Genomic DNA, 18,918 nt, shown 5'->3' with positions numbered 1-18,918 from the left:
AACTTGTGCAGGCAAGTGAATTTCATTAGTCAGTAAGCACTGTACTCAGTAGAAAGGGCTAGGTACACAATGATAACTTAGGTAACACCTAACGCCCAGACACCCTGCCACCAAGAAGAATTCAGAACCTGGAGATAGGCTTTGTCTTCACTTAATAGTTTAAAATACGGCCCCGGAAGTGCTTTCAACTGCAAATGTGGCCACTACAGGAGCACTGGGAGAGAGCTCTCCTTGCACTCTTAGGTAAAACACCTCTGCAAGGGGAGTAGCTTACAGTTCACACTGGCACTTTACAATGCTGTAACTTGTTGCGTTTGCGATGTATGTGTGTGTGTGTGTTTCACACCCCTGAGTCTTGCAGTGCTGTAACTTGCCGCATTTGGGGGGGGAGGAGGTTTGCACTTGCATATGTTTCACACCCCTGAGCCAGAAAGTTACAGCACTGTAAAGTGCCAGTGTAGACTTGGCCTTAGGCTCACAGAATGCATGGGGAAAGTCAGGCATCCAAAGAAAGGTCCTCAAAAGCCTGTTAGCAGAGCAGATTGTTGCCAAAATGTACCAGGAGTGAAATACAGAGGAAAGGGTGAGGACACATTTAGGTGTCCAACTCCCACTGACCTGGCTTGCCAGGGCAAAGTGCTTTCCTCCACTCAGGTTTCCAGGAGAAGGTTCGTGGCTGGGAGTTAGGCACCAAAGCCAGGCCAGCTGCAGAGATAGCCCATGTCCTATCAGGCAAAACTCAGACCCTTCTCCCATGGAAAATTAGCAAAAGCTGCATTTATAGCCAATAACCCAGCAGTCAGGTTGCTCCCTTAGAACCAGGTTTCAAGTCCCTGATCTTCATGTTTTGGAACAGAGACTTAAGTTCACATCTCCCACAACCCAGGTGACTCCAGCCTTCAGGGTAGAGTGAGATGGGCTGCTATTCTCTCCTCTTGGAACTGTTCCACTTAAATAATGAAACATTCATTAGGTTAGAGAAAGTGAAAAATTATTCTAATCCAGTGGGTAGGTCATTCAGGTGGCATGGGGGAGAAATGGAGGGAGACCTACCCCCAAAACACCCAATAGTCTAGTGGGATAGGGCACTGACTAGGAGCTGGAAGAGAGTGATAAAAGTCCCTGCTCCAAATCAGGCACAGCAGGGATTTGAATTTGTGCCATTTACAGTCATAGAGTCCAAGGCCAGAAGGGCCAATTGTGATTTCCTAGACTGACCTCCCATATAAGACAAGCCATAAAACTTCCAGAAAATAATTCTTATTTGAACTAGAGCACAGCTTTTAGAAAAACATCCAAAATTGTAAGTCATAGAGAATCCATGACTGTTCTCAGTAACGTTGATATTCACATTTTTGCCATATTTCCTGTCTGAATTGTCCAGCTTCAGCTTCCAGTTATTAGATTGTGCTATACCTTTCTCTGCTAGACTGAAGAACCCATTACAGTAAACTTCCGATAATCCGGCACCTTTAGGACCCAGGGGGTGCCGGATTATCAGATATGCCAGACTATCAGAAATGGGGGGCTATGAGGGGTCTGGGGTGGGAGGGATGCCACCCCAGACCCCTCATAGCCCCCCCTTCCAAGAGTCCGGCTCTGCCCCAGGCATCCCCGATTCAGCCACTGCTGGTCAGTTTCAGAAGTGGCTGAATCGGGGACACCTGCTGCAGAGCAGCTGGAGTGCTGCCAGGTTGGTCCCATAGTGCCGCCCCTTGGGGCTGCGGGACCAACCCAGCAGCACTCCAGCTGCTCTGCCCCAGGCATCCCCAAGAGCAGCTGGGATGCTGCTGGGTTGGTCCTGCAGCCCCGAGGAGTGGCGCTACGGGACCAACCCGGCAGCACTCCAGCTGCTCTGCCCTAGGAGTCCCCAAGAGCAGCTGGGGTGCTGCCGGGTTGGTCCTGCAGCCCCGAGGGGCGGCGCTATGCCCCCAGTTTCCCCGATTCAGCTGCTGGTCAGTTTCAGCAGCGGCTGAATTGGGGAAGCCAGGTGCAGAGCAGCTCCAATTGTCCGGCTGCCATGAACACTTCCGGGTTCCCGATGGTGCTGGACCATCAGGAGTGCTGGAGCTTGGAATCCAGACCAATGTAGTTTTACTGTATTAAGTATTTATTCCCATGTGGAGACTTCTAGAGACATCTTAGGTGAGTGCCCTAACCACTAGGCCATCTGATACATGCAATTGCCCCTAGCTTTCTTTTCAGACAAATGTCAAATTTTACACATGCTTTGAGAATGCCCATGGGATGGGCCCCACTGGAGTGAGAGGTGAGGGAACATGTAAACTGAAGAATTCCTCTCTGGGCTGCTGGGACTTCATCTTCAGTGAAGGGTGTAAGCTCTTGTTAGATGTGGGGTAGTACCAGCACTTAAATGGCTTTGCACATGGCTACTGGCAGAAACTTGAACACCTATTGGACTTGAGTATCTCTGGAGCTAAGCAGAAGCTGAGTAGTGATTTTGAGAATACCAGGATTGCAGAAATAGTGGATTTAGGTACCTAAAGGGGCAGTTAGACACTTAATATCTTTGTGGATCGTGCCCTAACTGTTTACAGGACTGGGCTCCAGGAATTTTTCATCTGATTGCCAAAAGGGGTAGTAAGTAATTTCTCATTGTTCTAAGTTCAGCTTAGTTTTAAACAGTAAATGCAACATTTTTCTCCTCATGTGATAAGTTAGATCAAAAGTTCTTACTGGTGTTAGATAAGTATGGTAACTAGTTCGATACTAGTATAGTCAATACAAACCTGACTTCAGGCCTATATTGACTTCACTAAAGAATAGACAACCATTCATGTAAAATAATTTGTTGATTTGGGGAGGGAAAAGACATCTCAGATCCCGAATATTCATCTTCACTGATTCTCTCCAGTCCCTGCATAAATCAATATCGTCTTTAAGAGAAATTTTGAAGGGACCAAGTTTATCAGTAATAAAATATGTATCTCTGGGGTACTGTTCAGTGATGGCATATTTAAATATTCTCTATTCCACTAGCATTCTAATAGAGTATGCATATTTTTTTAAGGTATACTTACCTTATGGCACATAGCCTATTACTGTATTCCCTAAGGGTATGTCTACACTAGCCACCCTAGTTCGAACCACGGTGGCTAATGTAGGCATTCGAACTTGCAAATGAAGCCCGGGATTTAAATATCCCGGGCTTCATTTGCATGTTCCCGGGCGCCGCCATTTTTAAATGCCCAGTAGTTCAAACTACCTGACTACCGGCTACACGCAGCATGGGCTAGGTAGTTCGAAATAAAGCTCCTAATTCGAACTACCATTACTCCTCATTGCATATCTTAAATTAGGAGCTTTAATTTGAACTACCTAGCCCGTGTCACATGTAGCCGCGGGCAGGTAGTTCGAACTACCGGGCATTTAAAAATGGCGGTGCCCGGGAACATGCAAATGAAGCCCGGGATATTTAAATCCCGGGCTTCATTTGCACATTCAAATGCCCACATTAGCCACCCTAGTTCGAACTAGGGTGGCTAGTGTAGACATACCCTAACAGTGAGGAGAAATTGGATTTTTCCTGTCTAAATTTAATCATCCTCATTGTTAGCACAGTCTGTTACAGGATGTCATTTTAGTATTCAAAGTCAAAGCTGTCTGTCATCTCTTTAAAAGTAATATATTAATGGGTACTTTCCATTTGTAGTTGGATTCTGAAGGATCAATCTATTCATTAGTCAAGAAGGAATCCATCCTCAGAGTTTAATTCTGTGTATGGATTTTTTTTTAATCTTCCAAAATAAAAAGGCACAAAAAAAGAGCCTGCCCCAAAAACGTTACAGTTTTAGGGTACGTTGACACAGCAGAGTTATTTTGGAGTAACTGACATTATTTTGAAATAACATAGCATCTACACAGCAAGCCATTACTTCAAAATGAGTGTTCTTCCATCAACTTCTTGCTGGGTAGACAGTGTCAAAAGCCGAAGTCAGCTATTTTGACTTCAGCTATGTATTGACGCAGCTGAAGTTGCATATCTTAATACAGCTTTTGCCCTGTAGTGTAGACATTCCTTTAAAGACAAAAGCTACCAATTTAACAACTGAGGACAAGTGAATTTATTTTGGACTCTTTTAAAATATATTTTTAAAAAATACCTCTTTAAAAGTGTTTTACTACAGCTGCTAAATGGTACTGAACAATTTGGACTCTGCACTTTTTTCTAGAGTTTTTAAGTTTCCAATTAACTGAAAATTAAGCATTAACTGGAGTACCAGAAATGAGAAAAATATGAAAAAATAAAGTTAATTTTAAAAATTAAAATTAATGTATTGATTTGAAATAGCTATCACTAATTATCTAAAAGGAAAAAATCACAATATTTTTGTTTCTTTGTCTATGATGCTTAGGTCTTAAAGTCAAGCACGCATGAAAAAATGTCTTGCATCCATATTAACTTTTTGTAACACTTGTTCAAGCGTAATTTTTTTGTTATAGCTATTGCTTACCCAGATGAGTAAAGTACTGTCCTCATACCACACAGTGACATTGCTAATTGTCCAGGATATAGTGAAAGCCAAGAAGCATGTTGGTGATTCAGATTTTAGCTTTTACCTTTTGTTTTGGTGGAATAGGAGCAGTTATTGCTGCCACAGTATCAAATGAGTGGAAAGTAACTAGCAGAGCAACATCAGTTATCACTGCAACTTGGGTTTTCCAGGGTCTTTGGATGAACTGTGCAGGAAATGCACTGGGTGCTTACCATTGCAGACCTCATTTTACCATCTTCAGAACAGAAGGTAAGTACAGGCAATTCTATTAGATCTAAGAGAGTGCATGAAGAACTAACTCTGTACAGGATGGTTAAGTAAGTAACATTTACAAATAACTATAAGAATTTCAATTAAGCCCTAAAGAGGAAGAGAATGATTTTGGTGGATACAACAGGGTATATCTAGAAACAATGGTATGAATTTAACAAAAGGAAAATGTAGGATGAATATTGGAAATAGCTTCCTGACAGTGAGATGTATTCATCTCCCAAAGAAAGAGGTAATTACACTATGTAAGAAGACATTTTTAAAAATAACACCCCATACCGGACAGAGCTCTCACAAACACACTTTTGATAAGAAACTTCTGCTGGCAAGGAGGTAGACAAGACTAAAAGCAATTAAATATAGAAGAGCTCTATGTGAAACTAAATATATTGCTGGGGGAGTGTTATAATGACAAGGCCTGACATTTATTAGAATTTCTTACAATCATTAGAGCAGTGTGTCTCAACCAGTGGTACGACTACCCTTAGTGATACTCGAGAGAAGTCTGAGGGGTACGTCAACACAACTGAAATTTGAAGAAAACTGAATTTTTGTTTTAAGTTTTACAGCGCTTTATTATTTTTGTACTTTTTACCCCCAAAAATTTCGTCGCCTGCCTGGCTATGATTAAGTTGTTTAAACAAATGTGTTGCAACAGTAGAAAAAATGTTGTGTGTCTGAAAACTGTAGTTTTTTTATCATTATAATTTTTTTTTAAAAGAAGTACTTGATAAAAAAAAAGGTTGAGAAACACTGCATTAGAGGCCTGAGCCAATGGAGCAGTTGTGTGTTGTCTTCTCTGTAAGCACAAGTGCCATGGAATTACTGATGTACTTAGACATAAGCACCTTTATATGTGGTTCCAGGATTGGGACCTAATATTCCACCTTTTAAGTTATAAAGCATGATATTGTAGAATGTGTGCTAGAGAGAGAGAGAGAGAGAGAGAGAGAGAGAGAGAGAGAGAGAGAGAGAGATGTGTTGTATGTCATCTATTGAATTGTATAAAACAGCATATGGAGAAATATTTTATTGAAAACATTTGCAGTACTAGTTAACATTTGAAACACTCAACAAGAAAGTCCTTTCTAACATTTGCATAGTAGCACTACTTAGCTACCAGCATCGAATTTTCTAAGGCTGGGCTCTTCTAGAGGAGGGTACGTCTACACTGCATCCCTAGTTCGAACTAGGGATGCAAATGGAGACAACCAAAGTAGTTAATGAAGCGGGGATTTAAATATCCCGCGCTCCATTAACATGATCTCGCCGGCGCGCTAGTTCGAATCACAGCTGATTCGAACTAGGAAGTGCGCGCCGGGACGCGTTAGTTCGGACTAAAGCCCTTAGTCCGAACTAATGTTACTCCTCATTACTCCATTTTTTGAGGAGTAACATTAGTTCGGACTAAGGGCTTTAGTCCGAACTAACGCGTCCCGGCGCGCACTTCCTGGTTCGAATCAGCTGTGATTCGAACTAGCGCGCCGGCGAGATCATGTTAATGGAGCGCGGGATATTTAAATCCCCGCTTCATTAACTACTTTGGTTGTCTCCATTTGCATCCCTAGTTCGAACTAGGGATGCAGTGTAGACGTACCCTGACTGAGGCAAATGAACAAGGTTAAAGTAGGTCCATCATAATCCAGTATGTGCTGGGGGGATAGTTCTAAAAATGACCACCATTAGAAATTACATAGAATCAGAGAAGAAATCCAGGCCAGAGGCAACTTTGCAGTTCCTTCTATGGGAGTTGCAAGAAGCACTAGTAGGGGTTACTAATGGCCATTTCCTGGCTCTCTGGAAGTCAGAAGATTGTTTGCAGACCTCAGTGGAACCGAAATTTTACCCATCCAGAATATCTATGACTTTGTACATCTCCTCTGCCTTCAGAGCATTCACCTGCTTAGAATAATAGAAATCCATAAAGGAAAAATTGATTGTGAAAATGATATTGTGATGAAAATGAAATTATGGGTCTGAAGTTCCAGCCCCGGTGTAGGCAAAACTCCCATTAAGATCAACTGAATGCTTATATCTCATTATAAGTATTTTATCGCACCAGTAGTACTCAGAACCGCAAAAAAATCATGCACTAATTATCTGAATCAGTGAGAAATCTTTTACTTTTTGTATAATAGAGCTAAAATTAATCAAAGATGGAAAAAAGCTATAGAATCTCAATTATGCTATTTAAAAATCTGTTCTCTTCTTTTTTATGATTGTTTATGGATTGTAATGCTCATTTTTTCTCGAGGTTTTTATTAAAAAGAACTCTTTCCTTTCAGGAGTATAAGTTAAATTTATTCTTTAAGTACTTCAGTGACTATAAACTTTCATTCTTATAATAATTGTTAGGAAAGTTATTTTCAATATAATCGATCACATTTGTGACTTAAAATTTTACTGCTTTGAACCACTGTCTACAACTGCATAATAATAAATATGCTATAAGTATGTATGATTTTTAAAAATAAAATATAACCAAATCCCAATAAACTTTTACTTATTAGTAGTTAATAATAATACAAATATAAAATTAAAAGCTTTGAGCACCATTTTTTTATTAAAATGAGATGACAGCAATGATTTGAACTGACATATAGTAAATCTAATTTTAATTAGCCAATGCAAGCATCTTCAGTGTGTGGGACTACATGCAGATAAAAATAGGTATGCAAAAATAATGAAGCATTTTGTTTTGTAAAATTACTTAATACAACATTATGATACTCTGAAGAAAAGAAACTGGCTGAGTGAGCTTTGCACATATTGTAAAATATTACTCTATTATCATTCCAAAAATAAAAAAAGTTCCAGTGAGCCCATTGGTGCTGGAACAATTTTTAAAGTGGGAATGCTAAAGTTGGAAACCATGTTTTTGGGTTATTACTATTTCAAGCAGCATTCCCAGCACTCCGAGTTCCAGCATGTATTCCTGATCCTCAATGTAGCATCATTCTTATTAACATATTGACTGTGGGCAAGAATGGAGAAAGAGCTTTACTACTGCACACTTATTTTATGGCATTTATTTGCAGTTTCTTATAGCGTACAATATTCAATTGGTTATGCAAGCTCTTCGGTTCTGTATTAGACAGCTGGGGTACAGGCAGAAACAATGAGTTCTAGTTCTAGATCTTCTGCTTACTGGTACTGATAAACTTCATGGCCTTATAACTTAGCAAGGTGTCTTCTTTCTAAGGTATGTTCCCCCCATTTCACAGATGATAAAACTGAGAAGTTCCAGGGCTGGAAAATTGAATTCTGTCAGTAGTATAGCAAATCCAGTTCTCATTCACAGTTGTAATGCCTCTCAGAATGGAAGTGCCAGACTTATGGGTTTGGCAGAGACGTCTGTAACAATTATGCCACCATCACCTCTGTAACCAAGAATGGAAGAGCCCAGGAATCCTAACACCCACTGTTCCACTACTGGCTAGCAAATAGCTGTTTAAATCACTGGTACAGAATAGTGTGTCATAGCTCCATCTGGTGGCTGGTTTCCTTAGAGGCTAATACAGTAGACTTCCAATAATCCGGAACCTATGGGATTTAGGTGGTGCCGGATTATCAGATATGCCGGACTATCAGGAGGTACTATAAGCAGGTTATATATATACTGTATATAAAGTGTTCTTAACCCTTTTTATTGTACATACTGTATACAGTATACTGTAATGTTTTAGTTTTTTTAAGCCTTTTTTACCCTTTTTGCTCAGTTCAGCTGCTGCCGCTGTTACCTTGTGACTCTTTTTTTGCCGAAGCTCACTCACTAGGCTCTTGCCATTTTGATGCTGGACTATCAGGAGTGCCGGACTATTGGATGCCAGACTATTGGAGTTTTACTGTAGCATCCTATAATTATCAGGGCTTTCATTAGCTTACATGGTAGAGGTCTGTGCAACTCACATAAAGGTTCTGGGTTCATAACTGTGACAGGAAGTGGCAACCCAGCCCACACCACTTCCTGCAGCTCCCTTGGCCAGAAACAGTGAATGGGAGCCAATGGGAGCCAATGGGAGCTGTGAGGCTCCGTGATTGTGAATCCGTTAGTTCAGGGGTGGGAAGCCTAGGGACCAGGGGCTGAATGCGCCCCCTGGCTTACCTGGATACAGCTCCTGAGGCTCGGGCCTCCCTCCAGCATTGGAGAGCTGTTCCATCCCCTTCACTGTTCCCCCCACCCTCTGTGGGGCTGGAACACAAAAAATCTACTAGCCTGGGCCCTCCTAGGTTCTCGTGTGCAAGGGAAACCTGGGGATTGTCTTCCCCCTTCTCAGTCGGGGCCCACATCAGTGAGGCTTTGGGGGGGTTTTGTTTTGTTTTTTTGCTCCTCACTTGTGTGTGGCCCCTGACTGATTCTTCTGTGGGACACGGCCCCCAACTCTAATAAGGTTCCCTACCCCTGCTTTAGGTAAACAAAACAGTGTAGGTCTACAGAACACTTTGAGAAACACTGGGTTTGCCTTATTGCATAATCACATATTTTCTAGTCTACTGGACTCCTACATCACTCTATGCACAAAATGTACAGTTAATGAGGCAGAGGGTTGCAAGAAGGACAGAGATGTTCTCTAGTGGTTAAGACATTGGAATGGAACACAGGAGAGTTGGGTACTGTTTCTGGTTCCACCACATCTTTGTACAGTAACTCCTCATTTAACACGTGCCCATTTAACACGTTTTCACGATAGCACGATTTTTTTTTTTAGGGAACGTTTTTTGAATTACACGACCGTCCCCGGAATAACATGATTTCCCCAGCTGGCCTGTAGCCAGCGGCTGAGCAGGGCTTCCCCCACCTCCCTCCAAAGCGGTGGAGGGTTCGCCACTCACCGCGCTGTTCCCTGCTGACTCCTCGCCGGACGCCTTGCCCCCTCTCCTCTGCCCCCGTTTGCAGGCCAGCGGCTGGGCTTCCCCAGCCAGCCCATCGCCGGCTGCTGTGTGGGGCTTCCCCCGCCTCCCTGCAAAGCGGCGGAGGGTTCGCCGTTTGCTGCGCCATTCTCCGGTGACCCTCCCTCACCGGATGCAGTGCAGGTCCCAGCAGACCCGTCACAGGGGCATACTCCCAACCCAATCCCCCTCCCCTCTCCTTCCCTTCCCTTCCCCAGAGCCAGACACATCCCCTCCCTGCTGTAACCCAGTCCCCTTTCTCCCCCAACCTTATGTCCCGGTCCCAACAGACACGCTTGAAATGCAACCCCCAGCTTTTCCATTATTTTCAATGGGAAAATTGACTCTGCATAACACGTTTTCACTTAAGATGATCATTTTCTGAAACAGCTATAGTGTTAAATGAGGAATTACTGTACTGAATATGAGGTTGGGCAATACCCAGACATTAGAAAGTCTGGAACTTAAGAGTGAAGGCCCTGATCCAGCAGAGAACTTAAGCACTGAAATAATTTCATTCAAGTCTCACTTTACTCAATATACACTACCTGCTCAAATGTATGTTTGCCCTTTAGCATATGCAACTGTCAGAATAACAAATCACTATGGCTACATCTGTACTACGCAGAAGATCAACACTCTAGAGGTCGATCTTCATTCGATTTAGCAGGACATGTATGGACCTGTCAATAGAATGCTGAGGGCAGTTCCAGCCAGTGTCTGGTACTGCTCCTTTTGAGAGAAATAAGGGACACCCATGGGAACACTTTCTCCCATCAGCATCCTGCTGTGAGGTCAGCAGGGAAACATGATTTAACTTATCTGGAGTTGCCTATCTTATTTTGACCTTCCGCTGTAGTATAGACCAGGAATAACAGATTACTAAGAAAGGAGTAGAAATTTTGTAAATAAAAGGTAACATTGATCAAAGGCATTAGCAGGATTCCACTGAAATATCATTGCAGCTTTAATTTGCTTATAACAAAGTTTGGGGAGGGGGGGATTGGTTTTCTTTTTATTGCATACAAAGCTCCACATTCTCTATTGCTGATTCTTCTGCTGTGTCACAGTCTCCTGGTAAGTCATTGCTTTTGTTCATCAGGGTGTATACTGCTTTCCTCCATAAAGTAGATAATTTCATTTATATTATGTAGCAACACTTTAATGCAGAGCCAGAAGGTCTTCTATTTGAGTTTTAACTTCTAGTTTCTAATTTAAAAAATGTGTAGCATGAAGATTTAGCTAGTTCAAATGAATAGATTTCAACAGCAAAATCCAGACAGACTGTACAGCTAATGCAGTTATTTTTCTTAACCTGAAGACCTAATAGGAGTTTTTTTCCCACTTGCTTTAGATTTTTTAAAAAATATTGCATGTTGCTCTACAGAAATCAGTGGCACCAACATGCATCACTGCAGATATATTCATATTCAAGGAAGATCAACTAAAATGTGGTATCTTATTTTAAATGAGGCTGTTCTTATACAACTAGCAGATACAAGACACAGCTAAGATTTATATTTAGTTACACAGAATATTTGTTCAAAGTGATGAACACTGATTCATATTTCCAAAGGAAATATGAACTTAGGAGCTTTGTGTTTCCTTTCCCAGATGGAGATATTCCAAAATGCTCTGCTATTTGTAGACTGTCCTTCCTTTCTACTAAAGTGACATTATAATAATAAGACAGAATGAAAACTACTGGCATCAATACCCTATATACAGCAGAAATAGGGGGGAAATATATATATATATATATATATATAAATTAAAGTAAAATCTTTCTAAAAGTGCACCAAAAGAGTAAAAATAAAGTTTTCTGCTACCAATTTAAGAGACTGATTGGATGGCTAACAATTAGCAACTACCTTGAATCATACTTAGCCATCCTAGCTGGACATGAATCAACAGTGTGCCCTTGTAGCCAAGAAGGCTAATGGCATATTAGGTTGCATTAAGAGGAGCATTGTCAGTCGATCCAGAGATGTGATTATTCCTCTTTATTCGGCTCTGGTGAGGCCACATCTGGAGTATTGTGTCCAGTTCTGGTCCCCCAATTACAGGCAGGATATGGATGCATTGGAGAGGGTCCAGCAGAGGGCAACCAAAATGATTAGGGGGCTGGAGCATATGACCTATGAGGAGAGGCTGAGGGAGTTGGGTCTATTTAGTCTGCAGAAGAGACAAGTGAGGGGGGATTTGATTGCAGCCTTCAACTTCCTGAAGTAAGGTTCCGAAGAGGTTGGAGAAAGGCTGCTCACAGTAGTGACAGACGGCAGAAAAAGGAACAGTGGTTTCAAGTTACGGTGGGAGAGGTCCAGGTTGGATATTAGGAAAAACTATTTCATTAGGAGGGTGGTGAAGCACTGGAATGGGTTACCTAGGAAAGTAGTGGAGTCTCCATCCCTAGAGGTGTTTAAGTCTCAGCTTGACAAAGCCCTGGCTGGGTTGATTTAACTGGGATTGGTCCTGTCTTGGGCAGGGGACTGGACTTGATGGCCTTCTAAGGTCTCTTACAGCTCTATGATTCTATAATTCTAAGAGACTCATGAAGATTTAGCTCATTCAAACATATAGGTTTCCACAGCAAAACACACACACACCTTACAGTTAAATGCAATTCTTCTTCTCAGCCTGAAAGCCTATTATGAGGTTTCCCCCACATGCTTTCAATGTTTCAAATATTGCATGTTGCTCTATAGAAATCAGTGACACTGGAGCTGTTTGGAGTCTGGCCTTCAGGGCAAGCACCGCAACATACTGGTCGGTGCTATTTTAAAGTTTAGAAGTGGCATAATGTGGAGGAAGAAACAATATAAGTAATGAACACACACATCACCATCATCTAGCTCTTATATAAAGCTTTTCAGGCAGAGATCTCCAAATACAAGCACTATTACTGACAGTACTTCAGAGAGAGACACAACTTGCCCTCTGATTTTTACCTCAGTCCAACATCTTTGGGCTCTATAAAACATAGGGCTGGTCCTGCTCTGTGGCTATTAAATAGCCTCTCATCCTTATTACATAATATTTTCTCTAATGCTCCTGTTGCTAGCATGTAATCTATACAAAAATGAATCATCTTACAGTTAAGCACCTTCTTTGCTTACATTTAAATATTAAATACTTTATTTTTAAAAAAGGAAAGAAAAACTTGTTTATATTGCTGAAATTCTATTTAGGACAAACTGGTGAGAAATTTTGTATTTTACTGCAAACTACTGCAGGGGTTTTTGGCCACCCATTACTTCCTGCAACAAAGTATATTTTACCTGTCCCTACTATTATGGTGGTGGGTCCTATGGGACCCATAGGATCCTACTCCCACTGCAGAGCTCTACTCCCCTGTTCAGATCTGTCCCTACAGAATCACGTCTGAATTCCCACAGTTGACCAAAGATTCATAAAATACTTCTAAAGAGTAATTTCTTGCTTTAGGAATGGCCCATGTGACATTTCCAAAAAATTGCCAAAGATCTTCACTCTCCTCCCCCACTTCAGTCTGTGCAAACTGAGCTCTGTGTTATCACATCAATACACTCACTATATTTTACAGGAACAAAGTATAAACATTTCCAGCAAATGTACTTAATACAAACTTGTATGCCAAGTGACTCCGCATCCTTCTTTGGTTAAGGTTTGGAGAGGTGTTTTTGTTTAAATGAGAAAACAAATGAAAAAGCTTCCTACTCCCTCACCCTTCCTGTCTGCAAAAACATGCTTCCTTGGTACACAATCATTTTAAGATGTGGGAGAAAATTGTGGGATCCTGTTGGTAAAGTGCTGGCGGCACATCACATCACTGCTTATTACCCATGTTCTGAGAACGTAAGAACACTGTACTGGGTCAAACCAAAGGTCCACCTAGCCCAGTATCCTGTCTTCCAACAGTGGCCAATGCCAGATGTCCCAGAGGGATTGAAGAGAACAGGGAATCATCAAGTGATCCCTCTGCTGTCATCCATTTCCAGCATCTGACAAACAGAGGCAAGGCACACCATTCCTACGCATCCTGGCTAATAGCCATTGATGGACATAATCTCTATGAATTTACCTAGTTCTTTTTTGAACCCTGTTAAAGTCCTGATCTTCACAAGATCCTCTGGCAAGGAGTTCCACGGGTTGACTGTATACTGCGTAAAAAAAATCCCTTTTGTTTGTTTGAAACCTGCTACCTGTTAATTTGGTGACCCCTAGTTCTTATGTTATGGGAACAAGTAAATAACTTTTCCTTATTCACTTTCTCCATACCTGTCATGATTTTATAGACCTTTATCAATTCCTGCTTAATTTCCTCTTTTCTAAGATGAAAAGTCCCAATCTTTTTAGTCTCTCTTCATGTGGCACGCTAATCATTTTGTTGCCATTTTCTGAACCTTTTCCAATGCCGATATATCTTTTTTTAAAGATGAGGCGACTGCATCTGTATGCAGTATTCAAGATGTGGGCATATGATGGATTTATAGAGAGGCAATATGATATTCTCTGTCTTATTCTCTATCCCGTTTTTTCTTGTCTATCATGTAGGCTAATACAAGAAAAAAAACTTATCTAACCCTTTCAGGCTCACTGATTAATTTATGCTGCACTTCATGGAGACTTTTGCCGCTCCTAAATGATTTGAAGGTTCACAATGGGGAATGGGAGCAAGATATAGTTCAGTAGCCTGGGCCAGCAGATCAGATTCACACCCGTTCTAAGACCTTCAGGTGCTAATATCAGTGGTGATTAGCCCTAGGAAGAAGGTAGGATCAACTTCCTTCCTTTCCACTGTTTACCTGGAATAGGTTGTGGTCTGGCGGAATATGTTGGCAACAGGTAATTCCAGCATGGAACCACTTGTGCTAGAGACCATGAAACAGAGTCAGCCAATTACCAAAGGGCTGTTCAATCTAGCAAACAAAGATATAACTTAATTCAATGGCGGGAAGTTGATGCCAGACAAATTCAAACTGGAAAGCACATTTTTAACAATGAGGATAATTAACCATGGGAACAACTTGGGCAGATAGGCTAGGGAAGATTTTAAAACCAAGAGTGGATGTTTTTCTAAGATATATGCTCTCATTAAAACAGGAATTATTTCAGGGAAGTTCTATGCCCTGTGTTATACAGGAGATCAGACTAGATGATCACAATGATTCCTTCTGGCCTTATAATTTATGAACCTATAACAATAAAAATCCACATATGATGAACTTTCCATGAAGATGAAAAGTCTGTTTCTAACTAAGAATAATTGCTACTGTGCGTGAGTCACGGAGAGTTACTTCCTGAAACAGAGACCTTATTGGCAAACTTTACTTTTCTCTACTAATGAAAAACAATGGTATTGTTCACCAAAAGGAAACAAAATATGCTCTTTTAGGTCTTTAAGTGTTTTGGCTCTTGTTTGCTTTATTTAAATTTTACCAATTAGCTGATTTATAACACTTTATTTTTTTTTCCAATTTCTTTGTTCCATAAAGCTGTGTAATAGTCATTGTTAAGACACTGTGTAATTTTATTATCCATGCCAAAGACCTCAGAAGCTACCAGCCAATGTTTAACTTCCCTTTTCTAAGTAAAGTTAGACAGGAAGCCAGCAAAACCACCCTTCAGCACCATCTGTCAGCATCATGGATTCTTTGAGGCAGTCTTCAGACCAGGGCATGGTATAAAGACAGCACCTATTGCTCCGGTGGATGATCCCTTTTGTATGGACAGGAGAAGCACATTCCTGTTCATCCTGCAGGACCTCTCTGCCATTTCATAATGGAATGCTGATTACTTATTCTCCTGACCTACTCCCAAGAAGCCACAGGTCTAGTTCAAACCTAGAAGTTCATTATGGGCAACTGTTTCTTCACCCCCACAGCACTCACCTGTAATATCCCATAAGACACTATCCCTCCCTCCCATAATCATCATCTATATCCGCGTTTCTCAAACTGTGGGTCCCAACCCCCTGGGGGGTCACGAGCTACATAGAGGGGGGTTGCAGTATCACAAAATTTGAGAATCCCTGATCTATATGAAGTCCTCAGGACTGCTGGTGAGACACTGTGAGTAGAAGTATAAATGGACATCTTCTTTATCTCTAGGCTTAGAAGAATTAGATTGTTATGTAATCTCATCATACAGACACAAATCAATGAAAAATATTTCTATTGACAACACTAGAAATGTACAGATGACCAAGTACGAAAAAAAATTGCTTGAGACCTTATTAAAGTTTGATTTAAGGCTAAAATTTTGACATGGTGTTGATAGTTTGTTGTAACTGCTCTAAAGCTTTAACTTACTGAATGTCAGCATCTGTTCTCATTAAATAATTATTGTCTCACCCCCTCGCCATTGTCAGACCCTCCATAATTTCCCACAACTATAACATTTTAAATATATAAAAAAATGAAAAATGCTTAAAATCAAACATGAATATTGTCTGTCAAAAAAAAATCGAGTTCTGCCAAACCTATTTATATCAACCATAAACAGCAATGTCTCACAGATCCCTCAGGCCTTATCTATACTACCGTGGGCCATCAACCTAAGTTACACAACATCAGCTACATAAATATGGGTATGTCTACACTACAAAGTTAATTCGAACTAACAGCCGTAGGTTCGAATTAACTTTCATAGCGTCTATACATGCAAACCGCTAGTTCGAATTAAATTCGAACTAGCGGAGCGCTTAATTCGAACTAGGTAAACCTCATTCCACGAGGACTAACACCTAGTTCGAATTAAGTAGTTCAAATTAAGGGCTGTTTAGCCACTTAATTCGAACTAGTTGGAGGCTAGCCCTTCCCAGCTTGCCCTGGTGGCCACTCTGGGCACAACCAGGGAAACTCTTCTGCCCCCCTCCCAGCCCCAGAGCCCTTAAAGGGCCACGGTCTGGCTACGGTGCTTGTGCCAGTTGCAAGCCTGCCAGCACCCAGCCAGCAGACCCTGCACCTGGCACAAGATGAGCCAGAAACCCGTTGCCACCCAGCCTCCACCTCTTCCCAGGACCAGACTGGTGGCTCACAGGAGCCTGCCTGGGGCCACAAGAGGCGGGCGCACGCCTGGCCTAGCACGGAGATCGTGGTTTGGGGGGAGTCCTCCAACATCCAAGATCTCTGCACTAGCCACAGGAACATGGCCGTCTACAGACTCATGGCTGACAGCCTGGCCACCAGAGGCCACATGTGGACCCGGGAGCAGGTCCACTGCAAAATTAAGGACCCGCGGCAGGGCGTCTCAGCCAGGGGCCGACCCGGAGGCATGCCCCCATTATGAGGCCCTGGACCACATCCTAGGGGCTCACGCCTTTGGGGCTTTCAGGCGTCCAAAGGCCCCCTCGACCACAATGCGGGCCCTGGTGAGCCTGGCATTGAAAGCCTGCCGGGAGGGGTTGAGGTGCCCCAAGTACGGCTCCATCAGCCAGGGCTGTAGGGGGTAGGCCGCATCCCCCACCAGGCAGACGGGCATGTCCATGACCCCGACCCGGATGTGATGGTCGGAGAAGAAGGTCCCAGCATGCAGCCTCTGGCACATGGAGGAGTTCCAGAACACACTGTACCTTGCCGGACCAGCCCACATTAATGTCCGTGAACTGGCCCCGGTGGTCACACATGGCCTGCAGGAGGATGGAGAAGTACCACTTGCGGTTGATGTAATGGGAGGCCTGGTGTTCCGGGGCATGGATGGGGATGTGCGGCCCGTCGATGGCCCTCCCACAGTTGGGGAAGTGAGGGCACCGAACCCCCAGATGACTGTGTCCGGGTCGGCGAGGCAGACCACCCTGTGGAGCAGCACCCTGGCCTTGACCACCTGCAGAGAGACACAGCAAACCGCAAATCACTGGGGCACCCGGGTGGCTGAGAGTGTTCGTTCCCTAGCACTACCCCGCACCCCACTCCCGAACCCTCCCGTGCGGGGCACATTCGCCTCCTCCCCACCCCATTTTCTCTAGGGCAGCCCATGCCCTCCTTGCAGCCCCCTCCCCCCCGGCCCAGTGTCCGGTGAGTGCCGTACCTGCATGAGCACTGCTCCAACGGTGGATCTCCCCAAGCCGAACTTGTTCCCGACAGATCGGTAGCTGTCTGGCGTGGAGAGCTTCCACAGGACGATGGCCACACGCTTCTGGAGGGGGATGGCGGGCCTCATGCGAGTGTCCCATCACCACAGAGCAGGGGTAAGCCACTCGCAGAGCTCCAGGAAGGTGTCCTTCTTCATCCTGAAGTTCTGGGTCCACTGTTGGTCTCCCCAGCGCTCCAGGACGATGCGGTCCCACCAATTGCTGCTGGTGTACAGACGCCAGATGCAACAGGGCATGCTGGCGTCTGTGCGCTGCTGCCGCTCCTCCAAGACCCCTGGGGAGGCCAGAGGGAGAGGCAGGGGGCTGACGTGCAATGGCAGCCTCCACCCATTGTTGGCAGGTTGCAGCAGCAAGTCCAAAAACTGGAGCAGCATGCCCAGGGCGAGCTCTGGCTCCATGGTGCCAACTGCGGCGGCGGCCCCAATGGGAACCACTGACACAGGCAGGCAGAGAGAAAAACGCTTTGCTGTCCCTCGGCGAGGTAGGCAAGCAAGCGGAAAAGCTGAGAACCAGCTGTCCAGGAGGGTCCCTTTAAGCACGAGCCTCAGATAGCCTCAGACAGCAGCCACACAAAGGGTATGTCTACACTACCACCCTAGTTCGAACTAGGGTGGTAATATAGGCAACCAGAGTTGCAAATGAAGCCCGGGATTTGAATTTCCGGGGCTTCATTTGCATCTCGCCGGGCGCCGCCATTTTTAAATGTCCGCTAGTGCGGACTCCGTGCCGCGCGGCTACACGCGGCACAGACTAGGTAGTTCGGACTAGGAAGCTTTATTCCGGAGGATCGCACCAGTCTAGACTCTCTTTTCCGGCTTTTCCCCAAGCCGGAAAAAAAGCGGCGGCCATGTTTATTTAAATCCCGTGGGGGATATTTAAATATCCCCCGCGGATTTCCCTATTCCAAAGCTGTAAATTAGCATGCCTCTTCCGGAGAAGGGGCCAGTGTAGACGTAGCCCAGCTGTGTTTCACTGCAACAAACTAACCAACCAAGAAGGGGAGACCTATGAGTGCGAGAGACAATTCTTTGATGGAAACTGACATAGACTAGAGAATTCAGTCCTGCATGAGGGAATTGACTACTCCCAGAACTAAACGCAAAACTAAATTCTCTTACACAGCTTTTCTGCAAAACATTCACTATATACCCAAACAAAAGCCTGACAAAC

At 43.5% G+C, this 18,918-nt stretch overlaps 1 protein-coding gene and 1 long non-coding RNA gene across 3 annotated transcripts in view; one reads left to right on the top strand and one right to left on the bottom strand.

Annotated features, from left to right (window-relative positions):
- The window catches only part of LOC112546609 (uncharacterized), a 77,098-nt gene that overhangs the window by 19,664 nt on the left and 38,516 nt on the right, over nt 1-18,918 (bottom strand). The gene's annotated exons all lie outside the window — the stretch shown is intronic.
- Nucleotides 4,472-18,918, top strand: part of CLDN10 (claudin 10) — an 83,331-nt gene continuing 68,884 nt past the window's right edge. Inside the window, exon 1 of the mRNA XM_006128138.4 lies at nt 4,472-4,766. Coding sequence (XP_006128200.1) covers nt 4,553-4,766 — 214 coding nt within the window. The 5' untranslated portion in view covers nt 4,472-4,552. The remainder of the gene's footprint in view (nt 4,767-18,918) is intronic.

Source organism: Pelodiscus sinensis, chromosome 1, assembly GCF_049634645.1.
Source record: "Pelodiscus sinensis isolate JC-2024 chromosome 1, ASM4963464v1, whole genome shotgun sequence".
NCBI classification, from domain to species: Eukaryota; Metazoa; Chordata; order Testudines; family Trionychidae; genus Pelodiscus; species Pelodiscus sinensis.
Note: the sequence above shows the minus strand (reverse complement) of the source record. Positions and strands in the feature narration are given on the sequence as shown.